Source organism: Ctenopharyngodon idella, chromosome 20 (assembly GCF_019924925.1).
Source record: "Ctenopharyngodon idella isolate HZGC_01 chromosome 20, HZGC01, whole genome shotgun sequence".
Taxonomy (NCBI): Eukaryota; Metazoa; Chordata; class Actinopteri; order Cypriniformes; family Xenocyprididae; genus Ctenopharyngodon; species Ctenopharyngodon idella.
This window is the reverse complement of record NC_067239.1, coordinates 8,214,611-8,231,111: the sequence shown is the minus strand read 5'-3', so window position 1 is coordinate 8,231,111 and position 16,501 is coordinate 8,214,611. Positions and strand designations below refer to the sequence as shown.

Here is a 16,501-nt window from a genome sequence, read left to right as displayed (position 1 = left end):
GTGACTGATAGATAAAAGAGTCCATTCAGCCTGTTATTGCAGAACCTTGAGTCATGATGGAAACTAGCTATAGCTCAATTAAAAGAAACAGGAGAGAGAAAGAGAGAGGTATTTCCACTGCATGAAAGCCACATGCAGCCTTGATAATTAATCCCACACAGCAGCACTCAAAGCCGTCACATGACTCTGCTGTCTAACCGAGGAGTTCAGCTAAAGCCTGCTTTTCATAATGACCCAACACCTGAATCCCTGCCGATCGATTCACATTAACCCCGTAAAACCTCCATAAAACATATAAAATTTTAATACACTTCAATACAATAAGCTAAAAAAATTCAATGAATTAATATTTTTTTAACACATAGTGGATGTCAATGACAACATTTACATGCACACAAATATTCCAATAATAAGAAGAATTTGATGTAGATTCAGATTATGTAGTCATCCTGTAAATATTCCAATATCTATGGAGTAATAAAATAATAATAAATAAAAGGTTAATCAGAATACTGACCTTTATAAGAAATCTAAATTTAAATATATTGTAAGGTTGTAGCAGAAGGCGAGATCAGAGGAGAGTAATAATGTGGGAAGAGATTACACTTCACTGGCTGCTGCAAACCTCAGTCATCTGCAGACTTTGATCACACACAGAGGTCAATAAGTACAACATACTGTACTCAGGTGATGTAACAAGCCATAACATCAGATTTAATTACGTATCAAAGAAGCAATTCGCACTCCCAAAACTACACTGACTTTGTGTTTGTTTCAAATTTTGATTTGAAATGACCTGATTTTTTTTATTTTTTTTAATGCATGATACGGGTCAACCGCATTATCTTCATCTCGGTGTGCAACGCACACTTTTCATAATCCAATCAACAAATAGATTAAATTCAAAAAACTACCGCCCTACATTTTTTAGTCGTAACTTGTTTCATTCTGACCTAATTGGAATTAAATACATGTGACAGCTTTCTGAATTTGTGATTTATCTTTTTTATTTGATGCTCTTCACATTTTCCTTCTCTAATTATTGGTACTGGCTTTTTGGTAATTTAAGAACCATATGTACTGTGGGCATATACAGTACCTTAGTAAACAGGAGATCCAGCTATAGAACCTCACCCAAAACACACATTCCTCTCACAGCTGATACAAGAAATAGAGATTCAGACAACAGCCCAATATCACAGTAGGATAAAGTTCATGGTGCTCAGATCACATACAAAAACAACATAAACAAGGGTGTGAATCTGGAGAGACAAATACTTCAGAAGAAGTTCCTGGGAGTAATGCTGCCTTCACATGCTTTTGGCAATTTACTTCATCCCACTTCTGAAATTCTCCCAAGTCGAGTTTATGAGTTTGTCGCCTTCAAGTGCTTTGTTGTCAGAAAGAATAGGAATCATGGAGGACTCCAGGTTCATTCTTGCCTATTTCTTGGGTGAATCTCATTACAGTCAAAAAGTATTAAAGATATTTAATCAATATCCAATGGATTTTGAATAAAATTTGGTGTCCTATTCGTTGACAACCATATAAACATTTCCTGCACTATTGTATACATTCACCGCACTTGATAGTCAGCTTGCTGACGATTCTGAAACTTCAGTCAAATAAATGCTGTTTATTTGTATAAAATACATATAATATGCGTCAAAAGGTTATTTATATACTAAAATAAGAGTGTAATGGCAAGAGACAGCAATACAGACGTGGGAAACTAATAAAATTTAACAGTCACTACAGTAGTAGTTGCCATATTTGAAGTTAACGGCCTGCCCAACTCGGATACTCGAGTGTCAAAATTATGTTCCATTTTCCAAGTAGTAAATACGACTTGAGATGCTGCTCAATTTCTGACTAGGAAACTTGTATTTACAATAAATCCGATAGCATGTGCAGCATAAAGCCATGCTGCATGTAGATCCCAAATAGTTCAGGGATCTTTGTCTTGGTTCCATTCCCTCCAGGAGTTTCCTATCTCTCTTTAGTGAACAGAATTAGCAGGAATTATTCATGCAGGGAAGGGGCTTGTGGCATGAGAACAGCTGTGAATGTCCGAGGGGTTTTACGTCAAATCACATCAAGGCAAGAATGAGTGACAGCTGCTTTCTGTAAAACTGCTGCTCGCCATTCTGGCAGAAGCCTAAAAGAGTTGTTTATTGCAGTGTTTCCCAACCCCATTCCTGCAGGAACACCAACAGTAGGTGACTCAATTTCGAACTCTTCCTAATCAAACACACCTGACTCAACTCATCAGCTACAGACTCCAAGGCTGTGTCCGAAATGGCCCCTATACTCTTATATATTGCACTATCTGAGGGAAAAGCCATTTGTGCACTTGTTTCATCCCAAACTTCACCTCAATAATGAGTGCTCAACAGATGTACGCTAAACGGCTAGCCACATCAGGATGAATGAATTGCAATGCCTCGGCTGAAGGTGGCATCTGCAGCAATTCTGGAGCACTCAGTGTCTGAATTTGCTCACTCCTTCAGTGGACTATATTAGTGGAGTTATGTAGGAAATAGTGAATGAGACACAATGATTGCCACAACAGCTTAATGAGGCTGTCTGCACTGGACACGGCAAAGCGGCCATTCCAAATCCATTTGTTCTTCATGTCAGAAGTAGCATAATTGCTAGTACATCAGCAATAAAACAGGGCATCAGTTTACTGTTGGGAATTTGTTGCATCGCACCGCATCCAGTGTAGACAGCATCACTGATTATAATGGGTTTTATTTGCTTTTGTTGTGTCGCGCCACTCACATCTGTTGTTCCAACATTATGTGACCAATGAAATCTTTATAGTCAGCTGTGGGGTGGGGTTTGCACTTAACTGGTTTGGGGGGAAAATCTCCAAGACCTGAAATGAATGGGTCAAATAATGGAAACCTCCAAAATGTGTACTGTGGGTGTGCTTCCAAGAACAGGGTTGGGAAACACTAGTCTATTGCAACACACTTGCTGAGATAAGACATTGCACACTGGGACTTTCTACATGTGACCAAAACAAGGAAATAAAAACAATTGACTCTGAACTTGCTGACTTGAGACATTAGAACCCTAGAATAATGGAAAACAGCTCTGAGAGTGCCAGCATCAGCATGGTGTTGCATTGGCTGTAAAAACAGCCATCAAACCCAATTTCACTGATAAACCTTCAGGCATACAATGAAAGGCTTTTTTCTGAGAATCTCTACTCTGGGATTATGCAACAAAAAGAAACTGAAGAAAAGCATGTTCTTTCTTATACGTGAGTCAGACTTGGTTAATCAGAATTGTGAAATACAGAGTAAAAAAGGAAGAATGGAACTGAATGGATTCATTTTCACTTTATCAGATGGCATAAAGCTCCACTAATTCTTTGAGTTCTCTCAAAAATGCAAATTGTGTTGTTTAGTTTTAGTGGTGGTTCTTCATAGTTTTGATATGTTCTTCATACAAACAATCTGTATGTCTTCAGAAGACACGTCATATTAAAGGGTTAGTTCACCCAAAAATGAAAATTCTGTCATTAATTACTCATCCTCATGTTGTTCCAAACCCGTAAGACCTTCGTTCATCTTCGGAACACAAATGAAGATATTTTTGATGAAATCCGTGAGCTTTCTGGCCTCCAATAAACTGCAACGTTATTACCACTTTTAAGGCCCAGAAAGGTAGTAAAGACATCGTTAAAATAGTCCATGTGACTACAGTGGTTAAACTCTGATGTTATGAAGCGACAAGAATACTTTTTGTACGTAAAAAAAAAAAAAAAAATGCCAGTCTCTTATGCTGTTCACATAGTAAGTACCTTTCTGGGCCTTGAAAGTGGTAATAACTTTACAGTCTATCAGAGGCCACAAAGCTCATGGATTTCATCAAAAATATCTTCATTTGTGTTCCGAAGATGAACGAAGGTCTTACAGGTTTGGAACAACATGAGGGTAAGTAATTAATGACAGAATTTTCCTTTACAGAGTGTCTATTTACACTAAGTGCAAATAGCGTCTTTGTTGGCAAACGCTATTTACACTAGCTCCGCCTACCAATGTCTGGTTGGGCCACTCAAGTTTTAAAAACGACGTGTGGAATCAATGTCTCCAGTGACATAGTAGTAGCGAGTGAGGCTCAGAGACGTGACTTTTAACGTGATAGATGCGGGTTTGATTCTGCTTTTTGCCAAGCTCGAATTATTTAAAATAAAAATAAAAATAATATTCTAAAAGTGGAAATAAACTGCAAACGAGTGTTTAATAATAATAAAAATGTTTATTGGGTAGGTTTAGGGGAAGGTGTAGGGAGGGTTTTTATCCTCCCAATAAGGCAGCATCCATTTAATAATTTTAATAAATATAATCATTTACGCTCTATGATATTATTGCATCCTGTTAATGTACAAAAATACTGAGGTACAAATAGTATCTGCCAATATAAAGTATAGATAGCATCTAATTAGGCTACTATTTACTCTAATTGCAAAGAACTGATACTTGGTGTAAATAGAATCTATCGCTATTTTCACTTAATGTAAATAGCATCTATCACTAAGAAAATATGCTATTTTCACTTAGTGTAAATAGCATCTATTGTTATTTGCACTTAGTGCAAATAGCCACTCCCTTTCATTTTTGGGTGAACTAACCCCCTTAAGTGCCTTAATGGTGCATTTTTTTCCTTTTTGGAGCTCCTGTTGCTGTATGGTATAGGTCTATGTAAAGATTTCTGCCTTTTTTTCCATGAAAAAGATAACGGCATACACGTCTGGACATGTGGCTAATTAAATAAGGGTGATTTTACTCTTTGGGTAAACTATTCTTTAAAACTATAAAAGCAGAGGAAGAAGCTACCAATGAGGCCTATAATATCAATAACATTTATCACTGTGTGGGTTCCTAATCACTCCCAATTATCAATAAGCAGTGTGATAAAGCTCAAATGTTCAGTCCAGAATCATAAATAGTTTAGTTTGTAGATGAAATTGGCCCTTGAACAAAGGCCATTAAAAAAGCTTATGTAAGCAAATCCTGGAAACCCCCATTATTGGTACAAACCGCTCACATGACCTGCACTGACACTTCCTTTTTTCATGCAGGGTTATCATTTTAATTCATGATATCATTTCATTTATTTTATTTTTTATATATTTATTTTTTCTTATTTTTATTTACTTATTAATAAATAAATAACCCTAAAATACTGTTATTGTGAATAATTATGACATCATTGTTACTGTTTACAAGAATATGAACATGCTATTTCAGTATGGCAATGAAACTGTTTTTGTTTTTCAAACAATTTCAAGTTTATAAATGAGAAAAGCTCAATTGTACTTGTTTTCTCTAATGAGTTCTTCTAAACCTCACAGTAGAAAGGTCTGGAAAGGGCTCATTATAACTTCTATATGTCAGAACTGATTAACAAAAGACACTGGATAGGTAATTTTCTTCAATGACTTTCAGATCTTGACATTAGTGTAAAGTAGACGCAGCACAGTTTGACGCTGCACAATAACTTTGTTGCTATTTCATACAGGCACAACATGTCTGAATCATAGTCACACCGAACATGTGATTTGACTCTTCCTGTCTGTGTTCCGTGTTCCATGTTCAATGTCCCTCTTTTAGGGAAATTCCCCAAATGCACTCATCCATTGTGAGATTTGTCAATGCATGCGTATACACATAAAAATGTTCACCACGGACCTGTGGTTCAGTTTTATCACTAACTGGCAGTTTGCAGTGAGGAAATCTTCAATGGTATCAAATAGTGTTTGTGCTCTCTCTCAAGTAACCTGAGTAAAAAAGTAAACTGAGAGCAATGTAAGAGCTATGTAGTTTTAGCTAGTTATTAGTGGGCTATCATTATTATTCTCCAGTAAGAAAACAATGTAAAATAGACTGGAAGCTGTTGCTGGTAACTAAGTTACCTTACCATAAGGCAAACCCTAACCCTAACCCCTATTGAACAGGACAATATAACCTAATTATACTATCAAAGAATTTAGTAAGTAAAAACAAACAAAAATTATTTTCATTAAAAATTTTACAAGGCAATACACATACTTTTACAGAAAAATGTTGTTAAAAAGTTGTTAAAAAGTAAAATAAGACACCTTATAATTTGCATTTAAAAACTGTAAAAGTTTGTTCCTAGAAGTTTCCGTGTCTGACAACATGTGTCACTCCACAACATATTGATTTATTTTCTCACTTTTAACTTAAAAGCATTCAGTGTCACTCCACAACATATTGATTTATTTTCTCACTTTTAACTTAAAAATATTCAGTATATGCAGGTATAACCATAAGGAGTAACTGATGTGAAACAGTGGTCAAAGTCTCCCTCTAGTGGTGAGAAGGTTAAAGAAAAAAAGAGACTATTTTCTTATGTTGGTGAGGCTTTGCAGCAATGGCAGGTAATCCTACGGTTAAACATTGATCCAGTCGATAACCCACAGCACTTTAAGAGTTAGTAAACTGTAATGGGAAGACGGGGAAGCTTTTAAGAATATACACCTATAAATAAATTATATTATGGTAAGTTATTTAGACATAAAGCTAATCACTGCAAATTGTGCTGAGAGATAAACTGTCAGTCACTCAGAAGGGATGAGTGATTAGAAGTTGTGATATATGAGAACTTTATGAAAATAAAGTTAAGTGAAGGGTCTAGAACTGAGGTATTAAACAGGAAATTAACCTATAAGAATACCCAGACTGGCGTTTGTCTTTGTCTTATATGAGCATTATGTGAATTGGCTGTAGTCACGAGCCGCAGGCAGAGACATTGCACGGCTCAATAAACAAGTAACTAGTTCATATTGATAAACTTACATTGTATACCCAGTACAGCTAATTACTTTAGGAATTACTTCCAAACTCACCACTGAGTCTCTGAGCAACAAGGTAGAATTATTTCGTTTCTGAACGAATCTTTTGAGTGAATGATAGAGTCACTTGTCGCCACCTTCTGGCGTAACGTTGTAACAACCTGCAGAAAAGGTCTAAAAATTCCCACTGCAAAGTTGAGTGAGCCAACCAATTCGAGGACCAGTGTTATAGCTTTGACTGTATGATAAGCTATTTACAGACATTACAGACCATTGGCATGCTGTGTGAGCGTACAGAATTTGACTCATTAAGGGCCCAAACTAACTGAGCGACTAGCCTCATGCATGTCATGGTTTTACTCCTAAGCTGAGACATCTGCTTGGATTAAACCCTTTCCATCTGCTGTCCTCCAGCCCACTGTCGAGCTGCTAGGTCACTCAAAACACGTCTGTGCCAATGTCTGTTATATGGTGGAGGAAACATTTAAAAAAAAACAAAAAAACAAAGAAAAGTTGTAATATTGGTAGACCTATGTAAAATTCATAAGAAATATAACACTATTTTTAGGCCACTAATTAAATAAGCAAATTTGTGACAATCACCCAGCTAACACGGAACATTCTCAGAACTTTGGCAACGTTCTGGCAAGGTTCTCTCGAAGTTATGAACAAACATTCTTCCAGTAACTTTAATAGAATGTTCGTTTTGATTTATCTGGTCTTTAAATTTTCAGAACTTAATGGAAACTCTTTTAGAACATATTTTTGTTAGCAGCATGTGAACTCTTGCTGGCTTGCATTCAGGCTCATGATTTTTGGAACAATCTCAAATCATGCTTGATATAACATGATCATTAGGTTTTTAAAATTGCTGTTTAAATGTCATGTAATTGCTTTCTAAGCTATAAAAACACTCATATAGTTCAGATGAGCTCATTTACAGGAGTGTGGTTTCCTGTAAATGCTGATTATGATTAAGAAAAAAGAGATAAGGCCTCAACACTAGCCTTTCAACAGATAACTCGTCTTAGTCACATGACCTCGTAGCCCACACATGCTCGTAATCTGTTTATGCAGCGCGTGACCCGTCCTCCCCCTCTGTTCTGCCCTCCCATCCCGTCTGCCTTTCAGCTGATGATGCATGTGGCAGAATAGGCTTGGGGAGCATCGCTATAGCAACCGAAAACAGAAAGGCACTTCAGAGCAATCTCAAAGAGGAAATGTGACCTGGGCCGTTGCACAACTACAAGCCCTACAAGACAACTGGATCACTCATTAAGGTAAGGAGAACGAGCAAATGAGAAATGAATAAAGAGGAGATAACAAAAGAGAATGGCAGAGGAGTGGGTGGATGGACAAAGAGGAAGAAATACACAAGACTAACGTTTTGAGATGACAAACCTTGTATTTTGAGAATCATTGGCAGTGATTTACAGTGATGTTAGTGGTATCAGGTGGACATTGATGATGTTACTTTTAGTTTAGAAGCTTAAAATGTTTGTCAGTTCAGCATTTAAGCACAATAGCCTCTTTTTGATGGATCACATCATAAATTTACTTATAAAATTACTGCTTTGATCAGTACATAGGGGTATGGATATTGTCTCCAAATGAATGTACCTGAAAGCTCTGACGTTTTCTGAAATTATAACTGTTTTGTACTTTCATTCTGATCTGGTCTTCCATTTGAGGCAGGTTTATGGATGACATGGTTTTTACTCATCAAACAGTTTTGGTTACCATTGACTTTTATTGTATAAACAAACTAAACACTGAGATATTTCTCAAAATATCTAGAAATACAGTTTTTGGAAGGACATATACTCCTTTAACTGCTCTTAAATCCAAATGCTCAAAACAGGAGTATTTTTAAAAAGAAATTGTACTTCTTTAGTAAAGTGGTTCTCAGCTCCATCAGCCACAATCCACAAATAGTCTGTTCTGACACAAAAATTAAGATATGATACATTAAAAAGATTATTGGAGTACAATTTACAATACTATTTCAGTCTTTTTATTTCAAAATGTCACATTTAATGCAGTGTGTTACTTGCCGTTTCTTTCTTTCTGCTTAGAGCATGAAATCATTGAAATTCAAGAGACACTTGTTGATATTGTCCTTTATCAAGTTTACAATTTTGCATATTGTTCGATGGTAGAGAGATGGTACTATAGCAATGAATTTAAGGACTTTACTTTTGTACAATAAACAGATATGTACCATTTTGGTCACCACCAGATGTCTGGTTGAATCTGGGTCAGCGTCCTTCACAAATTCACATCAAAACAGATTCTGTAGAGGAAATGACCCGAGAGCTCAGTGCTGTGATGTCTGTCAGGTGTTAAAGAGCATCTGTGCCTGAAGGTTTAGGCTTGGAAATTTGTCCTGTTGTGCTTTAGGATGGGAAAATCAGAAGGTTCTTCTGATTTTGTTGTTCTACATTTTCCATTCTCAACCACTTGGTTACAAGGTGTCTTGACAAATGTCAAGATGAAATGAATAAGAAAAAGCATTAGATCTAAAAACACACAAATCCCAGAGACCCATCATCTATTTTACACACATTTGCTGTACTGTATTGAAAATCCTTTACCAAATTTGGTGTTCCCAGTCAAAAAAATGACTGGCATTTTAAATTGCTTGTAAATCTTTTTGTCAACTTTTTTTTTTTTTTTAGGGGAAAAAGCTTACAGGGTTAGTTCACCCAGAAGTTAAAATTCTGTCATTAATTACTCACCCTCATTTTGTTTCAAACCTGTAAGCTCTTCGTTCATCTTTGGAACACAAATGAAGATATTTTAATGAAATCAGAGAGCTTTCTGACCCCCCATAGACAGCAATGCAATTATCACTTTCAAGGCCCAGAAAGGTAGTAAAGACTAGGGGTGCAACGATTCACATTACTCACGGTTCGGTTTGTATCACGGTTTTATGGTCACGGTTTCGGTATGGTGCGGTATGTGCTATATTCAGGGAAAATAGGACTACTGTCAAATAAAAATAAAGAAAATAAGAACAAATAATCAAACTACAAGCAACAGCACAAATAAATACAATAGAGCAAAGATTCGAATGAAATAAATAGTGCTTTTCAGGTTTTTCAGGTATCTAACAGTAGTTTTCAGGTTTAGAAAATGAATAAAGTAATCAAATATAAAATAACACTGCATATTATCTTCTGTATCAAGTTAAATAAAGATTAATCATTATTTAAGTTATAAAAGCTATTCAGTCAAGAGCAGTGAGTGATTTCTTTGTCATTTGTTGTTTGATTAACTTTAAAAACACAGGCAGCAGGAATATAGGCTTCTTTCCCTTTAAGACATAATGCTCGATCCAGTACATACTGTTACACATGCGTTGTATTTTTTCGACTGTTATACGTTCACTTAAGACATAACCGCCTATGTTTGCTAGGATACTTGCCAAATTGGCATGTTGACATAATTTTTGTGTGAATTTGCAAGACTTGAAAGAGAATTCAGTATTTGCGCGCTGTCTGAGATAAGCGTGTGCGCGCTTCGGATGAGCGCACACACAAATCTTCTCATAGCGCGCGTGAGTTCTTTTTCGCGTCTTGCTCATGAATGTTTAAATTAGCAAGGCTTAAATGAGTTTAGTTTAAACACAGATAGCAACGTGTGCTGTTCATATCTCACCTGCGCTCGCGCGCTATCAACACCCGGGTGATGACTGCTCATATTCGAGCATACGGCACTCGCAGTGAACCAAGTTTACAAAGAGTGACAGTTTTGTCTATGCTTTTTGATCATCGCTGTTGTAACATTTTGGGAAGCCAGAATGCGTATTTATCGTCTGAAACATACATTATCCGAACTCTGGCTATTTTACACGTTGCTATTTTCAACAAACCATTAGCCTATAGATTCATCGTCATTCGAGATGAACCGCGGTGCAACTGCGTGCCGAACCGTAAGTGGAGAACGATACGGTTCGCTTTTTTACCGAGAACCGTTGCACCCCTACTAAAGACATCGTTAAAATAGTCAGTGTGGCTAGTGGTTCAACCTTAATGTTATGAAGCGACGAGAATAATTTTTGTGCGAAAAAAAACTCCGAAAAATAACGACTTTCTTCTTTTCCGTGTCAGTCTCCGATGCTGTTCACGTTGTACATACAGTGCAGTGCTTCCTGGTTCTCGTCAGAATGCCGACTCTTGAGTCAGCAACACGCATGCGTCAAAAATGGGCACAAAAAGTATTCTCGTTGCCTCATAAAATTATAACGATGTCTTACATACAATCTTACTGGGCCTTAAAAGTGGTAATTGCGTTGCTGTCTATTGGGGGTCAGAAAGTTCTCAGATTTAATTAAAAATATCTTCATTTGTGTTCCGAAGGTCTTACGGGTGTGGAACGACATGAGGGTGAGTAATTAATGACAGAATTTTCATTTTTGGGTGAACTAACCATTTAAATGAACTTTTATTTTTTCATTTCATTTTTTTCAATGAGACCTCTGATCAACCAGTTCAAAACTGAAAGAAAACAAGTTGATAAAAAAAATGTAATCCAATATTTGGCAATAACAGCATAAAGAGATATTTAAATTATAAATTACACTTTGTTGTATGCAACCAGGACAACTTTTACTGCACCCCTACAGGTAAAAGTAAAAGCAGCAGAGGGCCGGTGACCGCGGCAGATAAACGAGCGAGCATGTCGTGGTTCAGCTGGAATGAGCCGTACTATCGGAGCCCACGACGTGAGCCTTCTGAAGTGGTTATGGAAACCCTGATGCTGGAACTGAGCTGGCAGATGAAGGAGGCCGAGAGGCTGCAGCGGGAGCGAGACAATGAATATCGAAGGCTGAAGAGCGGCGTGGACTACAGCTGGCTCATGAGCGCCCCGCGCAGCTCATATGATATCAGCCAAGGAGAGAGACTGGGCCTTGAGGACCTGTGTAGCAAAGTACCACCATCATACTGTGGACCTACAATACAAAGGTAAGACAGATGGGTTAAACGAGTCATTTGTTGGGTGCTGCATATTACACCTTTTGTTTTCAACATGAGGATGTTCCTCACTGCAGGTTCAGGGGAGGTTGATCTGGGTAATTAGTTTACTAAGCCGTCTTTGTGATGTCTCTACTAAGAAGCACACAAAGACAGCTGTTTTTTTTCTCTCTAGGTAAACTAAGTAGCTCTAACCTGCTGAAGTGATAATTGTAAATCACACACAGACCTCACGGGACGCACACCTGACAGATTCAGATGAGCCCCAACTGATGCTGTTCCTTTTTGTTCAGGTAGCAACAGCATAGCAACCTTTTTTTGTTTTGTTGTTGTTTTTTTTTTTTTTTGTCCATAGTACAATGAAAGTTCATTGTAACCAAAATGGTTCGGTTATGATAGAATTGTCATTTTTGGGTAAACTGTCCCAAAATGATTTGAACTATACCAAAAATCATTTATTTTAATTATTATTTGTTCAAGTTAAGTCTTATGTCATGTCATATTTATGATTTATGTCATGTTCATTTCAGTCTGTATTTATGTCATCACTTTTATGGCGATTTTTTTGTACTTTTTGGAGTTTGACTTTGATCACTGAACTGAAGTGAAACATGAGGAGATTTCATGAGTCCTCATATTTAAAATAGCTTTAAAAACATACTAAACAATGTTTTATTAAAAATGTAAAAATGCAGACAGTTTTCTGTGATGGATAGTTTTAGGGGTAGGGGTAGTGTAGGGGGATAGAATGTACAGTTTGAACAGTATAAAATCCATTACGCCTATGGAATGTCCTCACTTTGATAGCAAAACAAACCTGTGTGTGTGTGTGTGTTAATCAACCACAGAATTATAACAATAATTCAGGGGGGAAAAAACACCTCCACTGGTCATTTTACACAGCACAAAATATCAGCCTTTTGTTCCCAGGTAATTGTCACCTGTGGTCCCTATGGGAGCAGAACATAAGATAAGCCCTTGACTCATCAGTGTAAGCGTAGCCTCTCAAGACCTGCGCGCTCCTGCTCCACAGACTAAGATGTTCTTAGGAAGTCTAAAAATAGGTTTCCAAGCAAGGTTCTTATCTTTCCAATTAAATCAACAAACCAGTGTTTTCTTAATCTTTCTTCTCCTTCTTTCTTTAATCAATATAGTCCTCTAAAAAAACTCTCACTTTTACCATTGATGTAGGGTGGTGACATTCCATAGGCGTAATGGTTTTTATACTGTACAAACCGTATTTTCTATCGCCCTACACCAACCCTACACCTAAATCTACCCATCACAGGAAACTGTGCACATTTTTACTTTCTCACAAAAACTCATTCTGTATGATTTGTAATGTCCTCATAAGTCATACCCATGTCATTATACAAATTTGTGTCCTGATATGTCACAAAAACGCACACACACACACACACACACACACACACACACACACACACACACACACACACACAATTTCTACATTTCAAAATGTCTTTGAATTCTGTTTTCTATGTGTATCATGTTATAATCATTCAGCTATCATATTGTTACAGTACAGTACAAAATATTGACCATTTTCAAATCTCTTTTTAACCCTAACAATTAAAGATACAGTGGTTACATTTTTGTCACTGTACATAGGTATGTAATAGGCCTCAGTTATGATTGGCTAACCTTTTTGCGTGTGAAATGAGTAACAAAACTCACTTACAGCCAGGGGGCCTCCTGTCTGACCAGGGCCCTTAGAATCATCCAAATCTTCACATATTATTATACACATCTCAAATAGCTCAAATAGTTACATACACCTTATAGAATCTGCAAAATGTTAATTATTTTAACAAAATAAGAGGGATCTTATAAAATGCATGTTCGTTTTTTTATTTAGTACTGTCCTGAGTAAGATATTTTACATAAAAGATGTTTACATATAATCCACAAGACTAAAAAATAGCTGAATTTATAAAAATGGCCCAATTTAAAAGTTTACATACACGTGATTCTTAATACTATGTGTTGTTACCTGGATGATCCATGACTGTTTTTGTTTTGTGATGGTTTGTTCATGAGTCGCTTGTTTGTTCTGAGCAGTTAAACTGTCCAATATTCTTCAAAAAAATCCTCCAGGTCCCGAAAATTCTTCAGTTTTCCAGCATCTTCTGCATATTTGAACCCTTTCCAACAATGACTATATGATTTTGAGATCCATCTTTTCACACTGACGACAATTGAGGGAATCAAACACAACTATCAAAGAAGGTTCAAACATTCACTGATGCTCCAGAAGGAAACATGATTCAGAATCAAGTGTATGTAAACTTTTTAACTGGGTCATTTTTATAAATTCATCTATTTTTGTCTTGTGGACTTTATGTAAACATCTTTTATGTAAAATATCTTATTCAGGACAGTACTAAATAAAAAATAACATGCATTTTATATGATCCCTCTTATTTTGTTAAAATAATTAACATTTTGCAGATTCTACAAGGTGTATGTAAACTTATGACTGTAAAAAACTGTAAAAGCTACTTAAATGTCCTAATTGAACTTTCCTGCCTTAATCTAAGCCCTGTCTGTGAAACCAGGCCTATATGCCACAGTTGCGACTTTATTTCTCTTAATTCTGGCTTTACACATCATAATGTTCCTTTATATAGTGCAATAGTGACTTGATATTTTCAAACAAACTGCGACTTTATATCTCGCAATTGTGACTTTGTTTCTTGTAACTGTGACTTTATATCTCATAATGTGCCTTTAAATCTTTAGTTGAAATAACTCAAACGTGCGTTTTAGTCTAGGACAAGCTTAAGCCTTGTCTGTGAAAATGGGGGTATATGTCGTAATGCAACCTTATCTCACAATTACCTATTTATGTTTACTCTGAGGCAGAAATAGGATCTCATAGGAAAAAGGATCTTGTAGAGATGCAAGTCATGTTGTATGGCACGTTTCTTTGAAATCTTGGTGTAATACACTCACAAGAAAGCAGCAAATAAGCAACATTTCAGCACCCATATTAACAGGTACGTTACAAAGCACAGATTTTAGAATGAGATGTGTAACAGCTTAAAATGCTCTTTGTTGGACTGGGCGGGATGTTTTAAGTTCTTAAAGTTGGTAATGTAGTATACATGAATGACATGAATTAAACTTTTTCAATGACATGATATGAAGCTCCTTGGACAAAAGTGTTATAAAACCTTCCTCTCTCCTCTCTTCATAGGTTTCGGCAGGTGCTGATGGAGAATGAACCAGAGGTGCAGGAGGTTTCCGGACTCTTCCGTTCTGTGCTTGTGGAAACACTTGAGCGTGTTCATGAGGAGCAGGAGGCTCAGCGTCTGACCCACCAGTGGAACAACAGACGCTCCATAAGCTTGTCGCTGATGAGCTTCAAGTCTCGAGTGCGGATCAACCCTTTCAGCAGCACCTTGGGATTGAAATCAGACAGTTACGGCTCAGAGGAAGATGGCATAGATGTCAAGACTGTGAGTGGGGATGTTGAGAAGGGCCTTGGCCAGACAGCGGAGAAAGCGCAGCGCGTGTGGAGCATGCCAGAGTTCCGACACAAGGGAATCAATGGTAAAGCTTGAGTGTCTTTGGGTGGGATTCAGCAGGAGCTGGTCCAGTCAATGACTGTCAGATATTCCCAGCATCACCTTCACTTTCAGTGTATTTATATTTTGAGATGTAAGCGTGGAGGCAAGAGGTATGTTCATGTTGGGAAATAAAACTCTTATACTCTTAAAAAAAAAGTCTTATAAGCAAAGCATCACAAATCAATAAATCTGTTACAAGGACTCCATAAACCCACACTTTTTATTTTTGCGTGAATGCAGTAAATTCCTAAAATAGAAAAACAGATGTTTATCTGATCACTCAGCATCAGATTCAGTTTGTATAAGTTATTCTGAAATAGTACAGTTGCCTATAATTTATCCATTGTACTTTGCAAAAAAGGTGTTTTTATACGCCCATTCGGTTTTAAAATTGATTGTGATTTTTTTTAAATAATTCCAGTGCAGGTCTACCTTTTAGTAACATTTTCAAAGCAGGTGGGCCTGTATTTGGTGTGGAAATGTTCAGATACTTGTGATTGATAGATTTTTTGCTTGTTGTCTGGCAATCTTGTCAATATATGTGCAATTGTGTAAATGATGAAGTGTTTGCAAGACATTTAAATTAAAGTCACAGTGAATGTAACTGTAGAATTTAGGGTGTTGCACTATAAAAACATGTTTTCATTTTATTGTGCTGAAAAAATAAAGTTTGTGATTCTGAGATACAGTGACATGGTACCCTACATTTTTTAACAAATGCCTCTTTTGTATCTTATACACCTTTTCTGATTATTGTAAATGTCAATTATACCTTTCATGTTCTTTCTAAAGAGTACAAGATTAACCTTTCCTTGCTCAAAGGAATGTTGCATGTAAAACTGCAATTGGAGTTTTGTGGCTTTTAGTTAATGTCTATCAGTTAGGAGGCCATGTACTTCTAAAAGTTTAAAAATGTAATGGCTTTTCTTACAGATTTAAAATCGACAGGCTCTCTTCCCAGAAAATGGACCAAAAATATTGATGACATAAGCATATCCAAATTTTGCCCAATCAAATGCTCTCTCTTTGACTAACAATATGTGCTAAAGATGTTTATTTATTTTAAAAAAAGGGACCTTTGATTTGTCCCAACCCAATGTCCT

The 16,501-nt window shown here is 36.7% G+C and overlaps 1 protein-coding gene across 1 annotated transcript; it reads left to right on the top strand.

The window, feature by feature from the left end:
* Positions 1 to 7,716: 7,716 nt before the first annotated feature.
* On the top strand, positions 7,717 to 16,082 carry rd3 (retinal degeneration 3, GUCY2D regulator). The gene is made up of 3 exons (XM_051875615.1): positions 7,717 to 8,112; positions 11,460 to 11,799; positions 15,026 to 16,082. Exons 2-3 carry the CDS (start codon positions 11,513 to 11,515, stop codon positions 15,390 to 15,392), a joined length of 654 nt encoding a protein of 217 aa, XP_051731575.1. The 5' UTR covers positions 7,717 to 8,112; positions 11,460 to 11,512; the 3' UTR covers positions 15,393 to 16,082.
* The last annotated feature ends 419 nt before the right edge of the window (positions 16,083 to 16,501 follow it).

Coding starts and splice junctions, on each gene's coding strand:
- rd3 (XM_051875615.1), top strand. CDS start 11,513: ATGTCGTGGTTCAGCTGGAATGAGCCGTACTATCGGAGCCCACGACGT. Junction 11,800..15,025: donor TGTGGACCTACAATACAAAG/GTAAGACAGATG, acceptor CTCTCTTCATAG/GTTTCGGCAGGTGCTGATGG.